Source organism: Excalfactoria chinensis, chromosome 7 (assembly GCF_039878825.1).
Source record: "Excalfactoria chinensis isolate bCotChi1 chromosome 7, bCotChi1.hap2, whole genome shotgun sequence".
Classification (NCBI taxonomy): Eukaryota; Metazoa; Chordata; class Aves; order Galliformes; family Phasianidae; genus Excalfactoria; species Excalfactoria chinensis.
Window position 1 is genome coordinate 26296948 of NC_092831.1, and position 24309 is coordinate 26321256.

The 24309-nt window shown below is 46.9% G+C and overlaps 1 protein-coding gene and 1 long non-coding RNA gene across 3 annotated transcripts in view; one reads left to right on the forward strand and one right to left on the reverse strand.

Moving 5' to 3' along the window:
* Nucleotides 1-4074: 4074 nt before the first annotated feature.
* VWC2L (von Willebrand factor C domain containing 2 like) overlaps nt 4075-24309 on the reverse strand; it is a 37724-nt gene continuing 17489 nt past the window's right edge. Inside the window, exon 4 of one of the 2 annotated variants that reach the window (XM_072342186.1) lies at nt 4075-5329. In XM_072342186.1, coding sequence (XP_072198287.1) covers nt 5181-5329 — 149 coding nt within the window. In that variant the 3' untranslated portion in view covers nt 4075-5180. The remainder of the gene's footprint in view (nt 5330-24309) is intronic. The other variant, XM_072342187.1, reaches the window with a different exon arrangement.
* Nucleotides 4957-15065, forward strand: LOC140254980 (uncharacterized). The gene is made up of 4 exons (XR_011904353.1): nt 4957-5057; nt 5459-5551; nt 6468-6575; nt 14341-15065. It is a non-coding gene; the product is annotated as an uncharacterized lncRNA (long non-coding RNA).

Here is a 24309-nt window from a genome sequence, read left to right on the forward strand (position 1 = left end):
TCATAGCAATAATTGTTATAGAAATCCTACTCTGTCCCATTGCAACAAGTCTAATAGCTCCAGCTCTCTCTCTCTCACTCTCTCCCTCCTGCTGGAGCAGGGTGGGGCCAGGTGACATCTAGGGGTCCCTTCCAGCCTCAGTTCTTCTAGAACAGAAGGTTTATGTGAGAGTTGATGTTGGAAAGTACTAGTTAACTTCTCTTGGTGCTGCTCTACCTGTGCTCTGCCCCCTTCTAGGGGCAGCCAAGAAAATACTGTCTGGCAAATCTCCAGGCACACAGACAACTAATTAGTGGGTAGCTGTAATACTATAACATGATGGAAATAGCAATAATGGCAGGGTGGCAAAGTCCTAGCCTGCAGCAAACAAGGACAAGTTCATACTCAGCAGCCATCAGTGCAGAAATGAAGGAAAAAAAAAATCTGCTTACCTTTAGAAGGCCTCTGATATGCAGGGATCTCCAGCCGGATGCTCTCACCTTCACTGTCAACCCTTAAATGGGGTCTGGGAAGGGGTGGATCATGGCTCCAGCCCAGGATTGTATCCTCTAGCAAGATGGGCTGTTGTTTCCAGTAGTGGTCTTGGTCTCAACCTAGAGCAAGCATTGCAGTCTCAGAACACATGGATATCAGACAGATGCATAGGCAGCACTCACACTTTTAGCAGCTGCCCACATAGTCTTCCTTGCAGCATACCACAACTTCTGATGTAACCAGGGGACAATGTTCTTGGGTTTCAAACCATAACACTTAAGCCAGCATGCCAGCTTCATTGTTTCTTGGTGATTGGAGGAATTGATGACCAGAAACATGGAAGACACATACAGCCTTGTGTTTAACCTCTCTCTACATGACTAACCACAAGTCTCTGCCTCTGGTAGGTTGTGTGTGAATAGTCCATTCGTGGGTGACACTTAACCATAGGGAACCCAGGAATCTCAGGATTTCCCCTAGGAGCTCCTCTTTCAGTGGGTTTGGGGTCCTAGTAACCATCCAATGAATGATTTTATTTATTTATTATTATTAAGATAATTCATTGTAAATGAGTATCTGCCTGACTTAGCAAGTGTAATGTTATAGTGTGATGGAAACAGCAATGATGGCAGGGTGACAAAGTCCTACATTGCAGCAAATGAGGACAGGCCTCAACACTGCAACCACAGATACAGGGGAAAAGAAAAAAAGAAAATTTACTTACATTTAGAAAGACTCAGACACAGAACTCCAGAGAGATACTCTCACCTCCACTGCCAGCCCTTAAATGGGGTCTGGGAAGGGGTGGATTCTGGTTCCACCCCTTCTGATCACTCAGGTACATTGCATACACCTGAGCTCCCCTGGGTTGGCCTTGCCTCTCCCCTTGTTGAATGAACACTGATGGAACCAAGCTGGCTGCCTGCCTGGAGGCTGAGATCTCTTGTGCACATAGGTAACCCACCCCAGCCTTGTGAGGAGAGCACCACCTCTCTCTGTGCTGTCCCAGAGGAGCTGAATTTGTTGGGCTTTGCCTTTTCTTCCAGTTTCCTACTGCCTAATTATGTCTCTTCCTTGTGTCCAGAAGCATGCTGGCAATGGGTTACTTTCATATGCTTTGTATTGGTTATGCACATAAAGCACAGTGAGGCCAAGAATCATTTTCATGTGAATTATTATGGACCCCTGGGCTATTTCATGGGCTATGAGAGCTAGCGTGTATTCTCCCCATTTCACTGTCAGCAGGCAAGAACATTTGGAAGCAGAGTTCATTTAGATGCTCTTTCAGATGCTCCCCACCCACAAATCCCTTCAGAAAATGCAGGAAGTACATCTGCAGATATATGTACGGTAAGGTTAATGTATGAGTGCAGGCCCCTTCCTTTCAATATGCTGTTGCTCCGTTCCCTGTGTTTTAAGAGCTAGCCTTCTACACTACAATGGTAGGCCTATTTTTGACAAATTTGTCATTTTCTTCATTGAATTGCTGTTGCAAAAACATATAATTTTGCTATATAAAAGGCATTCATTCACTATACATTCATGCAGGCCTTCTTTTCACTTCAGCAGTCACTGAAGGGAAGCACATGATGGCTCCTGCTGTGCTGGAGGCTGAGGTGTTGCTCTTTGGCTTTACGTTTTGCAGAGCCATGACTGCTGCTGCAATGGCCACAGCCTCCCTGCAGCTGACATCTGGGATGGGGAGGGTTGTGTCAAATAGGACTCAAGTCATGCACTGCTGCAGCCATTGCATGCTGCTGGCCCAGGACTATTGGTGCTCAGCATCCTGCTACTGGGTGGAGCTGGATGGAGAGTGCCCAAAACCCAGTTCTTCGCAGGTTTAGCTTGGTTTTAAATGTCTCTTAGTTGGGGACAAGGACTTGTACCTGGTGAAGATGTGCAAGTGATGTAGAGATAAGACTGCTTCCACCAGGATGTGGAGGAATTAATCTTGTTTCTCTGTGGCTGGGGTTTTCCTGCCACTGTCCACTCTGTTTCTCCCAGGATAAGTATTCCCACAATCCTTCTTCTTGAAAGTATCACCACAAAGAGCTCACTCTTCTCTTACTCCTTTCAAGAGACTTATTCTCCTTTTTCTATTCATATCTGTTAGAATGTAGCATTTCTACCTCGGTATCTGTACTCTTCATCATTCCAACCCGTTTACACCACCTTTGTCAGCTTTCTCCACTATCAAGTCCATGCTCTGCTCTATTCCTTACTGCCTTCCTTCCCCTTAATGCACCTTCTTCTCTGCCTGTCTCTCATGAATGTGCCTTGTACTTCCTCAGTATAATCCATCCACCCTAACTATGGCCAGTTCAGCTGTTAGGGAGCAGAGTCATTACTTGGTCATCATCCACCCACCTCTGTCTTTAGAATACTGCTATGGTGACAGATGTCCTTAAAATCGAGCATTCACACACACATTGGGCTTTGGAGATGTGCCCCCTTGGCAGCCTCTTGTCATGTGTCCCTATTGAAGTGGGTGCAGCTCTGAGCACAGTCCTATGAAATTGGGTGCTTTCAAAACTGACCCTGATGGTCAGCCCTTGGGGAATGGGAAGGAGCGGGGGGGAGGTTGTGCTCCCCCATCCAATAACATATGTTTCAGACAGCTTTCCCTTGAGACAGCAGCCTCTGGAAGCCCAAGATGAACTTTCCAACAAGATTAAAGAGATGGCATTAATTGCTATCGATCACAGGTCAACAAATTAAATTGCATCTGCAACCGCATCTCTGAAAGGTCTAAATGAGAATAGTAGTTAATGGGTCTGGCTGGCCCAGAGCTGTGATTAATTAAAGGGAGAAATGAACTAAAATGCAAAGGAAAAAAAAAAAAAAAAAAAAGGCAGAAAGACTGAGGTGAGATTGAAACTCTTTGGAAATAAGCGGGTTGTGTGTTAAAAAGAAATATGGATGGGAGTTCCAGTCTGGATCTGCTTTGTCAGGATTGAGATTGGCTGTACCAGAGATGGGGATTGCTCCAAGCACCATAGGTGGCCTTCCCATGGGAAGCTGGGTGAGGTCATTCTGGGCAGGAATATGGGTGCTCTGCCTCACAGGAAATAATGGAGTATCACAGCATGGAATGTTGATGGTGTTTAATTAATAATGGAGAAAATAATAAGAATATGCGGCACGTGTAGCACCGTACTTGTTCCAAGCACTGTACAAACATTAACTACAGTAATTAAGCTGTAATTAATTAGAGTAACTACTAATCAGTGTAAATAATGATGCATCTGGAGGTAGCAAAAGGAGTTTGTGAACGGAAAGCAAATTCCCACATTTGGGACATGGGGCTGAATATCAAATGGTGCCAGTAAAGGGAAAAGATAGTGTGGAGGTTGGGGGGAGGGGGGGGCCTTGGAGCTGCAGGCAGCGATGTGATGGTGAGCTGGGGTGGGGAAATCAGCAGAGGAAAATACACCACAGGTATCGAGGGTTGTTTTTTTTTTTTGCTGGTTCACACACTTTATATTTAACAAAATAATTTTTTTTTAATAATATATTCTTTTACACATCAAATATTGTTTCTAGAACTTCCCACCAACCCTTCCCCCCTCCTTTTTTTTTTTTTTTTTTTTCTTCTTTTTAATACAGAATAGTTTCTTGTTTGTTTGTTTTTCCCTCACTAGTTTCAGGCACGCTATTGTTTGAAAACCTTGAAAAGGGATGGATGGTCATTGGCAGAGAGCAGCTGACAAATCAAGGTGACACGATGGCGTTGTTTGCGGTGCCAGCAGGGAGCACATCCTCAGCCCAAGCACAGCAGTGGCTGCACCGGTGCTGGTCCCACCCCAGCTAAGGATCTGCCCTCTGCTGAAACACAGAATGGGGAAGAAATGAAAATACAAAGGCAGCTGTGCACCAACCGAGACCGCCTCAATGCACGTGCTGGTTGGATTTGCCATTGTCAGTGCTAAGAGCAGGTGCTGGGCTGAAGGCTGACCGAAATAACCACCCTCGTCCTAATGGCAGTGGGCAAAAAGCAGCAAACAAAGTGTGAGCGGTGACTGGCACAGTACTAGTGAATCAGAGGGAGAGCAACTGGCCCCAGCAAAGGAGCTGTGGGAGAACACCGCTCCTCTCCGACCTGGGTAAGATGCCATGCTCTTGACGTCCTTGGGAGGACATGGCCACAAGTTCATGGTGCCCATGTCGGTGTCCTCCACGTCACTGTCCCCACGTGGTGGGGAAGGTCAGCACAGACCCAGCGTTGGGCTCAGCCCCATCCCCACTGCTGGTCCATGCCCCCTCCTGTCCTTAGTGCCCCCCCACAGACACCACGGAGACCACCCGCTGCTTCGCTCATAGCTGTATTGCCCCAGCCATCCCAGCTTCGGCTTAAAAAAGTTATCATAAATAAATCACAACAGCAAAAGAAATGACTGTAGAAAACCGCGATCCGTGCCATCGGAAGTGAGAGCAGTGAGCGAAGCGGCGCCTCGGAGGCATCACCAGCCAAAGAGCTTGCACAGGACATTGCATTTTCTCTTCTTTTTCTTCTCCACATCTCACCACAGTCTCCCTACTGAGTGCCGATAATCACGAAAGCGGAGCAGCTACCTAGGTGCTGGGTACGTGGGGCCAAAAAGCATGAGGGCAGGGAGGGAAACCCTGTCCCGCCAGGTGGCCTCGGTGGTGACCCTGCAGCAGCTGGAGAAGCTGAGATGCGTTGGAGCCGTAAGGGGGTTCTGCAGCTACAGAGCCTGCTTGCCCTGGCACTCACGCTTGGAGCACTGTGCCGGCTTCCACCAGTCCCCGTTGTGGCAGTGGCAGATGTTGCAGTCGTCCACCTTCACCTCAATGCCCGCGGGGATGATGGTGGTTCCTGCGAAGCAGTTGGGACCTGTGGGAACACGGGCACATTGTAGAAATGAGTACACTTTTCTCATTATTATTGTTTTATAATTAATTTAATGACAGTGGGTAACTCCCTTTATTGCTGTGTATTCATTTAGTGCTGCTTTATCCCAAGGTTTGGCTCCAAGCATTGCTGCTGTAACCTGGTGATCCCATGGACTGGAGCCCACTCATCCTGCATCCTAAGCCCCAGTGCCAGAAGACACAGGTGATGTACAGCATCGGGTTCACCAAAGCATTTCATCTCCCATATAAGACTGAACAGGCTGCCCAGAGAAGCTGTGGCTTCCCTACCTCTGGCAGTGCCCAAGGCCAGGCTGGATGGGGCTGTGGGCAGCCTGATTTATGGGAGGTATCCCTACCCATGGTAGGGGTTGGGGGTGGTGGGTGGGCTTTGAGGTCCCTTCCAACCCAACCAACCTTCTGTGATTCTGTGATTTTATGATTTCATGAATTAACATCAGAGTCAGCAAATTGGGGTGGTCACATACAAAGTATCAAGGAAGCAAGAACACATTTGAGCACCCGGTGGCTCAGATAATTGCTCGAAAACGTCACAATGTGATTTTTAATCTGTTCTCCTATTGCATGGGATGCATTTGAAAGATGAGTGGTGAGTGGTGTTGCCTCAATTCTGACCACGTTTAAGTGACATCCCACCCTTTAATAAATGCTTCTTCAATTTTACATCAGTTCCTTCACGTTCAAGTGAACAGAGCCACAGTACAACAGCCTGAGGAATAAGTCCCCAATGATGCCTGCACCAGAACCTGCCATTTCTTGGTGAACCATGTATCACAGCTGCAGCTTCTGCTGGCCACACCCAGGCTTCATCCCAAGCCACACAAGGCTTCCTTACTCATCCTCAAGGCCATAAACACCACGACATCAAATACATTTTATTGTTCTCAAGACCCCTGCTTTGCATGTTATCTGCTGATAAACACAGCACTCGGCACTGATAAACCACTCCACTTTCTCACTGCAGTTACCCCTCCTTATTTGATCTGGGAATTGCAAGAAGGAACCTAACCCTGTTTTGGTCTTGCTGGAAAACTCCTCTGCAATGGCTGTGGTGTTTTCCAGCAACCCCTTGAAACTGTCATTTCTCCCCATGTCTTCAGGGTGTCTGGCTGTGCTGCTGCAGCAGTTCCAACAGATGTTAATTCTCTGCTTCACGAAGCCTGATGGATGCTGCTGTGTTATGACACCCGAGCAGGCTCCTCCATCAGGTAGGCTCATTTTCTGCTGCTAAAAGTCTGGGTCAAATGCAATGGAAAGGCCAATAATCGCAGCTGGCTGCATTTAAAGCTGCAGTAAGTGTCTGTACCTCTTTAATGGGACACCGTGGTTGCCTGCCAGTGTTGGGGATGCTGAGGATGGGCAGGCTCCAAACAACAGCCTGCTCTGCTCTCCCAGAGAAAAAAACCTTTTCATTAACATTTAATAACATTTAAACAAAACACTTCCTCTGAAGATTAGGGTGGTAAGGAAAGGGGAAGATCATTTTCTCTGCTGTTGCCCCCCAGCTGCCTGCTGATCACATCATTTGAGCATCCGGTACTGAACCAACACTGACATGCATTCCCAAACAGATCCCTCTCCTGCTGAGTCAGAGGAAGAGGAGGCAGTGGTCGATGATCTCAAAATTGCCACCAACAGTCACCAATCTCTTTCCTTCTGCACACCACAGCAAGCCCTCCCATTCCGCTCCGTTCCCCCTCTTCAAACAAAAAGCAACATTTCTGCCCTCCCTTTCTTTTAATCAACCACCCCAAACCCTGCTTTCCAGCACAATGGCTGGAAATAGGTCCTGGCTTTCCAAAACTGTCGGTAGCACATAGCACAGCCAGACTAGACCAGCAATGTGGTACTTAATTATTATTCAAAAGAAGAGGCCGCTCAGGAGCACTTGATGACACGTCAAGCACATCAAGAAAGTTATTTGTGGTAACAGCAGACGGAACAAGGAGCTTCTCTGGGCTGTCGTTGTGTTCTAACGGCAGCTGCAGCCCCCATTGCTCTGAAAGCAGGGCAGCAATCAGCCCTTCTCCTTGCTCAGGGAGACGGATGGTAGAAGTTTGCTGCTCCCACAGACAATGTAATTGTGAGATCTGCTTTGCTTAACATAATTAATACTCATAAAAGACCACAGCACTCCAGGCTGTTTGCTAGAACAGCTGTCAAGATTTTTATGGTGATATAGCACAGGAGTTCAGGCATTGTTTTGATGGGAGAGATGTAGCACAAAGAGAAAAAAAAACATCCATTTTGGTTTACGGGAACAGTGACACTGAGTTTTTCAACCCTTATGCCTCAGACTGGATCCTGGAGTGATGGCACACGTTGTGCCACTGAACTCACCTCCTGTAAGGGAGGTTGGAAGGGACCTCTGGAGATGATCAAGGCCAACCCCTCCAAAAGCAGGTTGCACAGGGAAGCATGCAGTTGGGATTCCACAACCTCTCTGGGTGAGGGTTTAATGCTCTCCAGCGTGGTGTCATGTGGATGCTGCCAGTGCTGTGAGTTTTACTGGGCTTGCAGCAGCTCTGGATTTAGCTTTGCGTGTGCAGACAAGCCATAAGAAGGAAGGAAAATGTTAAGCGAATCACTTCAGGCCAGCTGTGATATTTAGGTTTGTCCTAATGAGCATCTTGCACAAAACTAAGCCTGTCGCCTTCACTGCAGCTCCTGACAGTGCCCTGTCCCCTTTCAGCAAGGAGCGGTGCTCTCCTCATCACGCATCCCCGTGTTCCTGCCAGGACAGTCAGCAGGAACAGAGGTTTCCCGATACAGGGAGTTACTCTCCCCTTCCTCCCCTCCTATTTCAGAATGGATGCAGCCTGCAAACACCCCCACGGACACTCATTCAGATGAATGAGTCCTGATGAATTTGCTTTTGGAACACACCCATGAATGCACTAAGGCAAAGGGATTAACTGCTGGCAGTTTATGACAAGCAGGGGGGGGTGTTTCAAGTGCCCTAAGTGTGGGAGCAGATATTTTTGCTTGTCCCCATGATGATCTCAATGTGACCACGCTGCAGTGTTTCCAGAGTGCTCCCAGCATGACTCTGCCAACACAGCCACATGCAAAGCAAGGACCGGGTAAGGGTTGTGCCCAGGAACAAGGGCAAGCCTGCCTGTGGACACCTCCCAGCACAGGAGGATGCAAAACACACCAAAAACCATTAATCACAAGGGATCCTGGCACTCCTCCACATATAGATGCACTCTGGAGTTCTAATGAGGTGATGAGGGAGCAATGGCTGTGATGGCATGGATGGTGACAGAGATGAAAACCTGGGAGGCAACCAGGACCTTTTCTTAGTCCTCTTGCTTTGCCCTGGCACTGATTGCTGGCATTCCCACTGTGCCTTTGCACTCCTGGGGCTGAAATGGTCCACATTCCACTCCTTGGGTTGAAATGCTGCAGGTCCAGGTGGCTGAAGCCAGCTCTTCCCCCAGGCACGTCTGCAGGGCTTTACATGGTCTTTAGAAGGAGCAGCTACCCCATGCAGTTCAGTTCCTTCGTTTACCTTCTAGGCTTGGCTGTAGAAAGTAGAGATCTTGTGTTGCCTGCACTCTGTGACTTCTTCCCTGTCCAGGCTGAGCTCTGTGCTGGGGGTGAGCAGAAAAGCATCTTGTTTTTAATGCCACCCCCACCCACCCCTGATGTGCTGACCCTGCAGGATTTTTTCAGATGTTAATTTTGTTCTGTCGATGCTATTTATGCGATCACTTCAGACTGCAAGAAAAGAGCTCAATTTGTGGCTTTAATTAATGAGTCGAGGAGGGAAGAAGTCTTGTTTTTGCTGCCTCACATCAAGACTGAATGCCCCTCTCACCACGGGGGAGCAGAAGGCAGCAGGTGAAGCCAGAGGTGAGACATAAGGAAGTCAGCTGATGATGCTGAGGTTTGCCTTAATTAAAATTAAAGTTGGTGATGCACCGCAGGCTGGGCTGAAAATACCACAAGGAGACAACAGCCCTGGGGCTTCACTTTCATGTTAGAAAGAGGCCAAAGCTGAAGAATGTCCTAATGCAAAGCATCCTTGGAAGTCTGAGGGTGTACACGGAGCAGTGCTGGGGACATGGTGGCTCCAGGGGGTGATTTCCATGTGCTCCAGGGTAAGACAGACCCCTCTCCATCCAGCATCTTCCCAGCAAACATACCAAGCAAGAACCTCCCTGGGATCCCCTACATTTCAAACCAATTGTGCCATAGGTCAACAGAGCAATGCAGATGTACCCACCACCCTGAGAACATCTGACAGTGGCTGGATGCTGCCTCAACTTTGGGACCATCCTCCCTGCCGTATGCAGAGCACTTTGGTCTTTCAGTCACTCATCAGCTTTCAGCCTTGCCCCAAAGAATGCATCTCTTCCAAAGCCACTCATCAATTCTTGTCCCTCTTTCCTGCACCTTTCACCTCTCCCAATGCCATGCTAATAATGCCCCTTCTCCCCCCGCACTGCCTATTTACATGAGAGGTCTTCCCAGCCATAATTCACATTGCTGGGTGCCTGCAGATGCCTGAGAGTTATTTAATCTCTGCATTAGAATTACGCAGCATCCTTCTATCCTTCTCCCATCTAAATCCACATTGCTCACCCTCACAAAGCACTACATCATTCAAAGGAGTGCACCGAGGTGAGGCCGAGCTGAAAAGCTACATTCAGGCCAAGGGGAAACTTTTGCTAACCCAGTGGCACTGACTGATTGAATCCTTCCTGCTTTGCACCACATTAAGACCATTACTGATAGCTCATTATCATTCTTAATCAGGAGCAGCAAACGCATGCAGGACAGGAGACATCCAGTTGGGAACGTACCACATTACTCCTCCTTATTGATGGTATGGGGCTTAATTTGATGCAGAGACATAACTTTAGGCCTCACTAAGTACTGGAGCAGGAGCATTTTGGTGCAGCAAAGATCGATAGGTGCAATTTAAAGGCAGTTTGTTTAGGGGTGGTGATACCTGCCTGCATGGTATGGATCGGAGCAGTGTGGGCCAACGCGGGGCCATCACTCAGGAAGCTCAATGAAGAGGGCAGCTTTCCAAGTCAGGTATGTTCAGTACTGAATAAGGTACTGAGACAGAACAAATGCCACCTGTGGACTAAGGCTTCACATTTACCTGGCTAAAGAATCACAGAATCACCATGTTGGGAAAGACATCCAAAATCATCCGGTCCTACTGTCCACCTACCATGGATACTGTCCCACTCAGCCACATCCCTCAGTACAACATCTAAAGGAAAAGGATTCAACTCTTAAAAATCTCTCTGAATACAGCATAAGCCTTTGAGGGAATACTGTGGCTTTCTAAAATACAGACAGATTCTAACGGAAGGCAATGAAAGCTGCTCTTGGGTCATTCTAACCTTTCAGGTAAGTAATAGGCTTTTAAAAACCCACCTAAATAGATATTTCCCCAAATGAACTCCAGCCCCTCTGAAGGTACATTAATTTTTTTTAATGGCAAATCAGCTCTTTTGAGGAGGAGAGCCAGCATAAAATGGATTCAATCAAAACAAATCCATTAAGAAAAGCACCGCTGCAATCCTGCACTGTTCTCCTGCACTGTTCTCCCTGCGTCTGCAGCGGTGCTGGGGGGCTCCCTATTATAACCTCCATCCTTGAGCACCTTGGCTAAGAGGCAATGGGAAACCATCATCTATGGGCACAGATGGCAAAGCAACCATTGATCCCCAAGGGCTGGGTCCTTGCTCTCCGCCCGAGCATCTCCATTCCAAGGTGAAGGTTAATGGCAAGAGAAGAACAACTGGGACGTTGTCTCTGGGCCTTCTGAGGTTTTTAGCCAACTCATTCACCTCTTGGTTGTGCCATGTGTGAAAATTTTAATGGCTTTATAGCCCATTTTAACATTTTTATGCCTTTTTTTTTTTTTTCCTGTGGAAAAAAAGCCACATTTGGTGTAAGAATTAAAACAGTATTTCATCCTTAACTGCAATCAGGGATGATGTACGGGGGAGAGCTGGCTGTGTGTCAAATCAATATAAAGCCAGAATTGAATCTAACTTGGTCACTACAGCTGTGCATGATGTTTTATGGCTTCTTTTTTTTTTCCATATCAGTCATAAAATGAGGTGGAAAACTGTGACTGTGCTAATTTCAGACAAAACAAGCCTTCTAAAACCTGGAACAGGAGGAATACAGGAAGTGGGATTGCTGATTTGCACATTTACATGCGTAGTCAAACCAACTTAACCCAACATCAGATGAGGAAGGCAGGGTGGTCAGCTCAGGCAGACAGTAGTGCTGCTTCACACATTAGTTTGGCAGTGGTTGCTTGGCAGTATGAGAGGTGAAAGGGCTTTAGGAATCTGTGTGCTCTGAGGCAGCCTTTGAAACGTGGATATTTGGTGGGGATGGTTCAGCTGGTAGAAAAACGCCTTCATGCTTCAACCAACGCTCTTGACCCCTGGTTTTGCTCTTCTGAGGACCCATTATGCCGCCTGAATGTAATGGTATCCATGGCTTCTGCACAATGCTTCCAAGTGGTGCCCTGCAAAGAGTCAGGCTGCTAATAAAAATGAGTAGAGCTGGTTTTGCATGTGAATGGTTGCATTTAACTAAATCATCAAATGGAAAAGGATTGTGCTTTCCTCTGCTAATAATTCTAGGTGCCACTACAAATGCATTACCGCAATCTGTGTGGGCTTTTATACTCAAGCAGATGCCATGTGATATTATTCCAGCCTGACAGGACAGGACGGTTATTTCATGCTGCAAAGTAGAAACTGGGAACGACTATTAGCAAGCCTTCCCCGCCTTGTCTTCCCTTGCATTCCTCTTATTTAAAACCAGAAGTGGGATTTAGACATTAGAACAGCTACTGACCTGATACAACTTAATGATTTTACAAAACGCCCTAAAAATGCCTCGCTTTAAAAGATTGATGTTTCCTATTGTATTTTTTCAATGCCAATTAATTACTTAATTCATTAGCAATGTAACACAAGAACAGTCTTTGAAAATCCGGTGCTTTGTGTAGATGCCTTTAATTATGGATAATTAAATACTGTGGAAGGACCTGATTATACCTTTGAGCATTTTCTAATCTGGAAAATGAAACATACTCTTGTACTCTTGAATGCACGTAGCAAAAGCTGTGCTCAATGATGGCATGAAATAATGCGAGGGGGAAAAAAATATCCCCCACATCGAGATCCAGTGAAGGGCTGCTAAACCAAAACAAGGTAGGAACGGCTGGGGAAGCTCAAGGAGTCTGCATGTACTTCATCAGGGCTACGCATGGAAGCTGAAGGGAGCCAGCAAGCAAACAGGGTCTGGAGGCGAAGCGACGCGCTGCCTGCTGAAGTTGGGAGCAGGTTTCCAGATGGTCCTTTGTACGTACGGCTGCCATCGCCAAGGCTGCTAAAAAGAGCAAAGCACTTTCCGAATGAAATCACAGCTGACCTTGGAAGATGAAAACTTGCCAGTGCCAGGAGTCGGTCTATTTGTTTGGCTTCGCCTTCTCTTTCCATTTATTTTTGTTTTTATTTTCTCCTTATTCCTCCGCAGCCATCTCAGTAAGAAAGTCAGTGCTCAGAGGGCTGCAGTAAACAACGCCGCTGCCTCAAAAAGAGCTTTAATCTCTGAATAAAGCCAGCAAAATATTTGTTTTGAAGACAGCCCCCCTCCCTCCTGCAGCTGGGACGCACCGCCTGCCCAAGGAGTTTCATCTTGTGATGTTTTTGTACTCGCTGGGATAAACAGAGCAAGGATGCACACCACCATCCAAATAGTGCCAATTTAGCTGTCTGCCCTCGCTGCCCACCCCTTCCCTTCCTCCTCTCCCCCTGCTCCCCATTTACGCTGCCACCAACTCCTCCCTGCACCCCCATGGCTCAAAAGCAACACATTTCTTTCCCCCTTAATTAAAACCCACTGACCACGGCGACGAGTAAGAAAAGGAACTTGTGAGCTCTTTGCTGCTGGTGGTGGTGCTGCTTGGCTGGCTGGGAGCTGGCTGGTGCTGTGGGGCAGCCGGGTTGAGCCCCTCACAAACAGCGGGTTGGCAGAGCTGGGCATGAAGGCTGCAGAATGGGGCTCTTAACCACTGCACTGCAAGTGAGCCATCAGGCAGCAGAACCACGTGCTGCTACAGCCAGTCCTGGGGAAACTCAGCAAACAGCATCAATTTATCCCCCTGATTCCCATCTGCATCTGTCTCCCATGTGTTGTTTTGGTGGAGGATGCTTCCCTTCTGGAGAATCCTTATCTTTATGGAGCATAATCAGGACAGGTCTTGTGAGAGCTTACGGGCAGACTGACACTGGGGGGCAGGTAAATGGGTTTATACTGGCACAAGCTGATTGAGAACACCCAAAAGAGTGATGCATAAACTGCCTATCTTTGTGAGGAGTGGAAATATCAATGGTGACTTTCATAGAGTCATAGAATCACTGAGGTTGGAAAAGACCTTTCAGACCCCCAGGTCCAACCCCAGTCCACCCCATCATGCCCATAGAACCATATCCCTTGGTGCCACATCTCCATGGTTCCTCAACACTGCCAGGGATGGTGACCCGACCACCCCCTTGGTGTCAGTGAGGAAACCTTTGTTTCCCTGGTAGACCCACTTGGGGAACTCAAGCCAGCATCTGGGCAGCAAAATCCTTCAGGTATGGGGGAAACTACTCAAGATGAGGCCCTGGGGAGCACAGAGAGATCCTCCACACTTCTCAGCCCCTTAGTCTGAGAGATCTGGGGCACAGCTTGTCAAAAACCCACAGCCAAAACCTAATTTGGCTCTCTGGGGGGAGCTGTGAAAAGATGAGCTTCTGGTGCAAAACAGCAAATTCGTTATTGTTAGGGCAGACAGGTTTCCATTCCTAATCAGAGTTTTCCAAGTCCTTAATAATTACTGTTTGACAGTTCTTGTAATATGCTTCTATACATTTTTTTTTTTTTTTCATTCAACACGGCTTTAAAAGCAACCAAAAATTATCTATCTCTTTGCAGCACAGGGAGAACATGAGTGCCTTGCAGACACCTCCTGCAGCTCATCAGCCAGCACTGGATCAATCCCATCCCTAGTGGCCAGCAGCCCCTGCTCCAAGCTGGGACACCATGACAAGTGTGGGAAGGGACCGGTGCCCACACTGCCAGCTCTAGATGAGGGATGACGCATCGAGACTCTGCCACGAAGCCATGCAGGTAATTAATCTACATGCAGAGGAGCCCCTGGGATGTCAGCGGTGGCTGCGGTGAGTCAGAGATCACGCGGTGAGGCTCTTCTGGTTCCTCAGCCCTTAAGAAATTGGAGCACTGCACCTGAAAGCTGTGCTTGATGGCTGTGGCATGTTCCTCAGATGCAGGCAGAGGAACCGGTGTGGGATCCTCTCCTGCCTTTGCAGCCTTTTCTGGCTGTGCCAAGAGCTGAGAGGGTGGCACGAGAGCATGATGCTATCTGGGTTTCACAAGGCAGAAAAAAAGCAGCCCAGACAGACACACCGACCCACAGTAATGATGCACAAGAGAACCAATGCAGTACTGAACAAGGGCTCCTCCATCTGCCTCCCCCAGCATGCCCCAGGCATTTGCACAGTGGTCCATATGGATCTAACCCCGAGCACAGGCCACCACCTAGGAGTGCTTCAGTCCCACCTGGTTCTCAGTGCTTACCTGGGTGAGGATGAGAGCCCATCAGGAAAGATGTTTTCACATCAAAAGCGGAGTTTTGAGATCTCTGCTATTCTTTCCTCACTTTTTCTTTTTGGTTTAAGAAAGGTTATCTGAAAGTATCCATCATCAAAAAAGTCCCTGCCCCTTTACCCTCCTTATCTGAAATGGTCTGTATCCCTCCCCTGTCGAGGGATGGCTCACTGCAGGGCAGTTGAACTATGTGGCCTTTAAGGGTCTCTTCTAACTCAAACCACTCTGTGATTCTATGATAAAGATCTGTATGGACAGTCATTGTCCCAAGGTTAGAGTCAGTTCATTCTGGAAGCATTAAAATGGGGGGCTCACTCCCAAGTTTCCCCCCCCCGACCTTTTTAAGAGTAAGAACAGCAAGTCTGCTATCATTGGCCTTTTTCCCAGGCATGCTGCCGTGAGTCAGCACTTTCTGGCCAGCACACCCCCTTCCTCCTCATATACTCTCTACCAGATCCAGCAGTCAAAGCCTGAGCATGGAAGCATCTCAGAGAACTCTGTGTGTGCAGACCCATCTCTCACACTACAACCCTGCGTGTGACATTGGGGCTTTTGGCTTTGGTAACGTCAGCTCCTGCTTTATTTACTCTAAGAGCTCTGAGCTTCTCTACCAGAACAAAACTGCTGCCACAAAACATTTTCAACTGGGAGGAAAACAGGGCTTATTTTATGCCAAATGAGATACATCTATTTACATTAGCTGTGGGATTGTACTGTACCTTCGAGCTACGCGCTGAATTCCTTGTGGCAATCCTGGGTACCAATTGGATGAGCACATCCCTGAGTTTATCTAGCAAGGATAAACCAGGGGAGCCCCCCCCACAGTGCTGAAGATTAGGGTACGGTGGGTGAACTCACTGCCCATCCATCCCTTATTTTGTTCTGTTAGTGGGGCAGGAGGAATCACGCCACACCAACAAAACCAGCCAAAGCAAAAAGCACGATTCTCTCTTCCTCTGGGCTTTTATTTGCTGATGACTAAGCCTAAGCCCTTCAACCTTAGGTATAAATTCTGATCAACGCAGCACAAGGGTTTTCTAAATGCAAACAGAAAAAAAGCCACCAAGTAATTACCCTCAACCAGCCCAGCTCGTTGCAATCTATGCTGCAGCTCTGAGCTCCCAACACCTGCACTGAGAGGGTGAACACCCTGGTGCAAAGTGAGAGCACGAAGAGAGGGGGAGTATGAGTACAAGGGGGTGGAAGGAAATGGATGCTGATGTTCACAGGCAGAAGGGCGTCTCTGGACAACAGGGACCAGCAGCATCTGATGGCACAGCTGGGCTTCTCTAGGCAGCACAAGCAGTGTGTCCACCACGTATAAATAATGCTCTTTCACCCACACCAAGATGTGCTGTAACAAAGTGTGGGCCCCTCCGGCAAACTGTTCCACAAAACTCACCAACTTCTTTTCACTCTGTCCACAAAATGCACTCTGTTGGCAAATCAGGGAGAGAGAAAAGAAGAAAAATGCACTTTGCAAGTATTTCCTAAACCCTCCGGCCAAACTGGCTGCTGAGTGTAACAGGCCAGGATGATGTGCAAATACAGAGGAATACCCGGAGTGAGATTACTGCACTCATCTCCTTTGTAGAGATGTGTAAGTCTGGAAGAGTCAGAAGGCTGTGGGTGAGATGTGGGACCCTACCAATGGAGCAGAGAGCACAGAGACAGATGAGAAGGTGGAGGGAAGGAGAGGGAAGCAGGAGAAGAAAACTTCTTTTTGAATTCTAAGTTTTCTTGCACTTGCTCAGCTCTAATCTTTAATTCATGTTTTCATTTCAGTCTCTCTGCTCTGTAAAGTCTGCATTTCATGTAAAAGGAGCAGCTCAAACATCAATTATTTGACATAAGTCAACCTCTTGTTAAAGTCCCCTACTCTACATATATGTTGGCTCCAATAAAAGAAGTATTAAACATTCATTAAATTAGAAATACATGAAGACAGTGTCATGCCTCTCTTCTCATACAGATATGCCTAATAAGCCCAACCTTCCAGAGCAGCGAAAGCAAAACCATCTCTAATCCTTTTAAAAAGCCTGACCATGCAAAGCACCCCAGTCTTCTGCAATTTGCCTGTGAGTCACCCAGAGAAATTAGCTGCTGCAGGTCAGATCCTCAGTGGGAGTAAATGTGAGTCAGCTCCTCTGCTGGGGTTACACCAAGTACCACACACCTGAGACCTGGATGTGGGTTTCTCTTGCAGCAAAATGGATCACAGCAATGTAATTGGATAAAAACATCATTTTTAGTCTTCTGTGTTACACCCGGAATTCAGTTAGATGGGAACCTGCAATAACCACACCTGCTTGGATTTCAGTACTGTCCAGCCTGCTTGTGCTCTGCCACTGATTCCCAACGTCAGCCTTCTCCAAAAAAAACCCAACCAACCCACACCCTCCTCTACAAAATACCACTATGACGATAGTGGATCTTGAACTGCTGCAGACTTGTGCACACAAATTCCAGCAATGCTTCCCCAAGGGGTCACCCCCGGTAAACAGATGCTTCTTCACAACCATCTCAGTTTGAAGAACAATGTAGACCACGTATAATACATTTCCCACACCTCTGTGATCTGGGTCTGTTTCATAAGAGCTTTGGAGCAAGTCCCATCCAGCAAACAGCTTCTCACCATCCTGCCATTCAGGGTGCTGGAAAACATGGGAACATGTTTAGGATCCTGGGTACAAATTCAGGATAGTTTTCAACTCCTACCATCTCCTTCTAAGCTTTAGGATGTGTGGTACATGCAACCCAACTCCGCTGATGGCAAGTTTTACAAGGTTTATCCAAAGCTCTTCACCAGTTCTAGATGGCTTCCAACAGCTTTGTCCACAGGGTGCAGCTCACAGTCCTGAGTATATTTCAGCTGGAAAATCCAACTGTGTGAGACTTTCAAAACCAACTGAGGGCTTCATGGATACCGCTGCAGTTCACTCTCATCAGAAAATTTGGCATCTGTCTGCCTTGAAACACGTGGCCCCAAGTAATGGAGGAGAACAAACACCACCGAAAATCAATTTCAGTGAAATAACTCCTTTTTAAACAAACAGCAAAGTAAGCATTGAAGTATTTTGTCAGGTCAGTCATGGCCTAGTCCAAATATGCTGCCTTGCTTTCAATCTTGATCTTTTACCAGCTTTCAAATCAATCCCTTTCTTCCTCGGTTGCTAATCAAATCGCTCCTTTAATTGAGCTAACAGAGCACCGTAGTTTATGTTCCTGGTGGTAAACACAAAGAACATTAGCTGACAAACAATCAAAAAAGCATCCTTTGTAGTGGCAGGAATTTTCTCCCGTGTTCAAGCTTCAAAAGCATTGATTTTCTTAGCTAGGCATGAAGCCTTGACTGGCTTTGCTGTCACAATGTTAAGGCAGCTTCTACAAGCTCTGCAAAAATGGAAGAAGACTCCTGACTCGTGTTGGTGTCCAAAATGGAAGACTCTTGATTCAGGATGGAGGCTCTGCATCTGCACATAAGGCTGCGAAGCATCCCTCTGTCCACATGTGCTGGGCAAATGCTGCTTGAAGAGGGGTCAGGCATCCCTCCTCCGGCCCCTCGTGTGCCACTGGGATGGGCTGCTGGTGGTGATGGGGTCAACTGAGCGCTCAAAAATCCATCTGGCTTTCACAGATACTTTATCCACCACGAGCAAAAGCGTGACACGGCCACACCGCTCTACCAGCTTCATTCTCCAGGACCTATGGATGGAGTTGTGGAGTCCAGCAAGGTCCAGTATGGGGATACATCTTCATCTTGGTCGGCCACGCTCAGCTTGCATCTGCACAAGCAATCAGCACATTGCATAGACTTTGACTGAAGGGTTTTTAACTGCAACCTTAAAATCTGGCCATTTCAGGACTTCCTGAAATAAATTAGAAGAGGAATTTTATTTAGTTTTTGTTTGCTTGCTTTTTTCTCCTAAAGGAATTTCCCCATGGCTCCAAACCACCGTTTTCCATAAAGCAAATGAATATGAAGTCTTCTCATGTCCTCTTGCCACATTTTCTGTGTTGTCTCTATTCAGCAACAGTTGCATATAATCAAATGGCAGACAAAGCATCCTCTCCCCCAGACCTTCATCTTTTCCTCACACTTTAAATAACTTTTCTCCTCATCTCATCGATTTTTTTTGTCAATGGCCATGTAAGAAGCAGACGCTTTCCAAAACAATCACCTGGAGAGTCAGCGATCCACATCTTGCAGATAAATAACACGCTCTATTTATGCAATAAAGCACAGGTAACATAATATCCAGGCAATGGGTTATATGATATTAAAATCTTGGCACACTTCAAGATATCTGATCATTCAGAACAATGAAGACCAATGGGGATGTTCCCTCTGTCAATACTGGTTAACAACTTGCACTGTTAATCCATTGCCTTCAATTCAAATGCAATAACTCATTTACATTCATATGGAGCCCTTTCTCCCCCTAAATCCCAAAGGGCTTTGCAAAATTAACACCCGCACTGCTCCTGCAGCACAGTCCCTAGGAGCTGCTTGGGTTGTCTGCTGCTTCAGAAGGAACAGCTATGGCCAGCGACTAAACGGGCAATATCTAAGCAATGAGGTTTTGCTGTGAGGTCTCTCCACCTAAATGAAAGCTGTCTAATTTATGGAAGTAGAATAGGTTGAATGAACGTGCTTTCTCCTGGTGGATGGCAGGTTGGGAGCAGCCCGGCCTGGGGGCTGCCTGCCCATGTCCCCACATCATCTCCCCTGGTTACCCATCTGAAGGCACATGGAGCCGACTGGGGCACCTCTCTGGTTCTTGGGGCCGTCAAAAAAACACCTGCCTAGGAAAAAAAAAAGGCATTTGCACAGACTGCTTACTAGGAAAAGGCAGCCCCGAAGGTCAGTCCCTGGGTGCCGTTCCACAAAGCAGCATGCAAAATCCACTTTGGGACAAATGCAAGCCATGTTTGTTACAGGAAAGGCTGCTGCCCTCGGCTCTGATGGGCTGGGAAGGTCCTCAGGGATTTTCTGGGCAAAACACAAGGTGTGACAGAAGGAACAGGCCGGGCTGCAGAATGCTCATTTCAGATTAACTCCAGCTGAGAAATAATGAGCAGCAAGTTTACGTTCTCAGTAAATTAAGAGAGAAGCTTAGGTAAACTGTGGCTTTACGTGCACGTAAATAAATTATTATTTACTCAGTTTTGTGCTCGTGCCCTTAAATACGAAGAAGCTCGTATGGAATTATTAATATTTATAGCACATTATAATAAATATCTGTAACAGCTTCACCTGAATATACGCTATTTCACCAAGGTAAAATCTGCTGAAGGTCAAAGCAATCTTTTACCTGTTTGTGCAGGGCAGGACCAGCCTCTTTACTTTGAAGTCTGCATCAACTGTGATAATTTGAAGCTTTAATTAAAGACTGGGTGTCAGATTATCTAGGAAACATCTTCCTGCTGCCCCGTATTTCATCAGGGATGGCTCCAGAAGCCCACGCTGGAATAAGCACACTGACCAGGACACATTTAGCTTTTATTTGTCTTACTGTGTAACCAATGCTTTGGTTGTGGGTTGGTGGCATCAAAAATTGAATTAAGAGCAAAAGCCGGACTCCCAAATAGAAAGACGCAGTGCTTATTCTGTTCATCCCTCAAGTATATGAAAGTGCCAAGGCAAAGCCCAATATTTTAGCAGTTTTGTTAATGTATGTGTAAATGGGCGAGGATGCCTTTGAAATGCTCTGAAAGGAATTTCACACTTCAGGGAGGGCAAAGAAGTTTAACAATTCTATTGTGGCTCTTATCGGAAGTTTGAAATTAATTTCCCTGTCACAGCTGTGTCACAGAATCCCCCACGACAACACATTTTTGCTAATGTCATATGATCATTTTTGGATATGATTCTGGAGGAGCAATTTGTGAAACTGGGAGCAGGGTGGGCCCTTGGGAGTCCTGCCTCTCTCTGTTCTCCTCCAGCCCTTCCTCGTGCACTGTCAGCCTCACTTGGAACCACATCTGGTTTTTACTCCACACTTTTTTGCTTCTGCAGAGCAGCAAAAGGGGGACAGATGTGCAAGTGGCCCACGGCTTTGCAAAATGCAGGGGGGAAAGAGATGAGTGATAATACAGTAGGGATTCATCCTGTCAGAGAATCACAGAATGGCCTGGGTTGAAAAGGACCACAATGATCATCTGGTTTCAACCTCCCTGCTATGTGCAGGGTCTCCAACCAGCAGACCAGGCTGCCCAGAGCCACATCCAGCCTGGTCTTGAATGCCTACAGGGATGGGGCATCCACAGCCTCCTTGGGCAACCCGCGCCAGTGCCTCACCACCTTCTGGGTGAAAAACTTTCTCCTAAGATCCAACCTGAATCTCCCCTGTCTCAGTTTAAAACCATTCCCCCTTGTCTTATCACTACCCACCCTCATCCCTACAAATGCACCAGATGCTTCTAGACCACATCCAAAGGGCTAAAAGAAAGGCAAAAAGCAACCTTTCAGTGATGCATAAAGGACTTAACAACCACGTGCCATCATAATGAGAGTTGACTTACCAGGTGGAACAAGTGGAGATTTGGAAACAAAGAGTGCGGGGTCAGGGGGGTAAGAATGACACCTGGGCATGCCTATAGCCCTAGGTACAGGGGGATGGGGACTGTGGGGGAGACTGCTGCTTGGAAAGGCTGTGGCATGAGCTGCAAGACTGCTTGTGGGCAGAAGATATGGCACAGCCCAAGGAAGCCCAGAGATGGGACTCAGCCCTGGGAGGCAAGGTTTTTCTCCTGTAGAGGAGAGAGTTAACAACAGCTGACACACTTTTAACTGGAGAAGCAACAGTGCCTCGAAATAACGTCTCGGGGCCATAATTCTGCAGTCTGTCACTACCAGAAAACATGAAAACCAGTGACCTTTCATCTCCGCGACAGAAATGCTGTGCAGCACCTGGAGCCATCGCCCTCACGATGCGCTCTGACAAATGTGGCCATGGGACCCTCCGAAAATCACCTCCTACTGAACTCTGCTCTGGGTCCCTCACCACGCAGAGCCGGCTTTGTGCGAGCTGCACCGCTCTCAGCGAGGCAAAGGACAACAGTTCGGTACTTCTTTTGACAATAAGGGATAAATCTGCTCCTCAGAGTGCTCTTAAACGATGGCGGAGGGAGGGAAATTGATATTGGCTTTTTATGAATCTTTGGGTCAGGTACGTTCAAATCAACAGATTTTTGCATTAACCTCACTGCTTCGCAGCACTTTTGCCCTTGGCAAGACATAATTAAGAAAGGCATGAAAATCTATCTGAACGTATCGAGAGGAAATTATTCTCCACTTAATGGCAGCAACAGCAAAGCAGGCAGACCAGGCTGCTAGCAGAGCGCAGCAAATGATGCAGGGCTCTGTTTTAACCCCAAACACCAAAATTTTAAGGATCAGCTTCTAAAATGAGGATCTGCACTACGTGTGGTTCCGGGGATTAACTTTTTCTTCCCCCCAACTGCTATATCCCTTGAGCTCTTCTCTTTGCCAGTCTAAAAGGATGACCACAGACACAGAGGCTGAGCTAAAATCTTTTCATCACACTGAGATGTGGCACCGTAATGTCTTCACTGCTTTGGTAGGAAGCAAAAGCTTCTAGATGGAAGAGGGAGGGGGGGAAATAGACATTAAAGAAAAAGGGAGTTTGGTCATTTAAGTAGGACTGTCAGCTTGTGTTATCTTCATGCATTTGTGAAACCAAACTTTAATTGACTGGCTGCAGTGGAGAGCCAGAAGATAAAATTGTGGTCTCAAGATGAGCAGACAGCTTAAAGCATTGTGATCCTCATTCATTAGGATTTGTCAGAGGGTTTCAGAGGGGACGAGATGCAGCCATCTCTGTTATTCTTTCATATGAACTTACCAAAATGTTAGAGGGAGATGAAGGGTAGTCTCTGCTCCTGAAGCTGCATCCATGAAGAGCAACATGGGACAACAGAGATTATTTTGGCACCACCTTATTTCTGTCTCTTTGTGAATTATTTCCTTCTGCTCCCGAAGGGTAAAGCTCACCTTCATTCACTGCAAGCCCTGGTCTCCCTGGCCCCAGAAGCACACAAAGTGTATATGCTGCTTTTAAGAGGGTGTTACAAAATACTTCCCTGCCTAAACCAGTTTTCAGAGAACTTTCTATCTGTGTCTTCAACAGGAGAGGGAAGGAAAGAGTAGACAAAGCCCCAGCAATGAACCCCTTGGCATCTAGCTGAGGGTCCAACCAATACCCTGTGCAACTCCCACTGCAGGGTACCTCTCAGCAGTCATCTTCTAGTGCTGGATGGGAAACCTCACACCCTGCCACGATGGGCCATACCCCAAGATGTTGGTAAGAGCTGGCTACAAAACCTTCTCTCCCAGGTTCATCGATGACAAACTAACAACATTTCCTAGGGATGTTTTTCTGCTTTTCAATGACAACATACAATTCTAAACAAAAACCTTTATAAAACATTTTGGAGCCCAAATCATGATTTCACGTAGATGTCTTGATTTTGTCATACTTTTCCAAACTGCTCAGAATTTTGTCCAGTTCCTTATGTAGGAATACTTTGGATTTCCAATAGTTTGCTTTTTCTCTGCCTTTGAAGACCAGAAAATGTGCCAAAAATGTTATTTCTCTGTAAACATTTTCATTTGTGATCCAAAAGCAACCGTTACTCTTTCATTCTACAGCAGTGATGAGTGCAAGGGGAAATACATAAGGATAGCAAATTCTAAACATGAGAAGACAAGCTGATGCAGCCACTTACATGTTAAGGAAGCCATGAAAAGAATTATGTAAAGCCAGCTCACCTCTCAATCTGTCTTCATATCTCTATTAGGAGAAAGGTGCATTTGCAGAAATGTATGTGTCTAAGGGCTGTGGAATGGGACCAGAGAGACCTTCTTTGGAAACAGATTTATTTTCCAAAGAGGTACTTTCAGCCATCCCAAAGCCCTTTTTGGAAGTGTTGCCAAATGCAAGACCAACTCATGAAACTGTTTCAGCAAGACAGTGAGGGCCAAAGCTATGCACGCAGACTCCAGCACACCACTTACAGTGTTACTGGCTTGGCCAGAGTTTTAGCAGACCCACAGGGAGATTTGTCATTGATCTCAATGAGTTTTCCCCTGGCCTCAAGTCATAGTCACTGGCAGGGATGTACTTGATTTCATGTGAGACCAATCATGAGGAACAAATAAAGCAACGACATGAAATGACCATCACCATCATCATGACTCAACCCTAAAAAGCCTTACTTCAGCCAGCAATCCTACCAACATCAGTGAGAAGA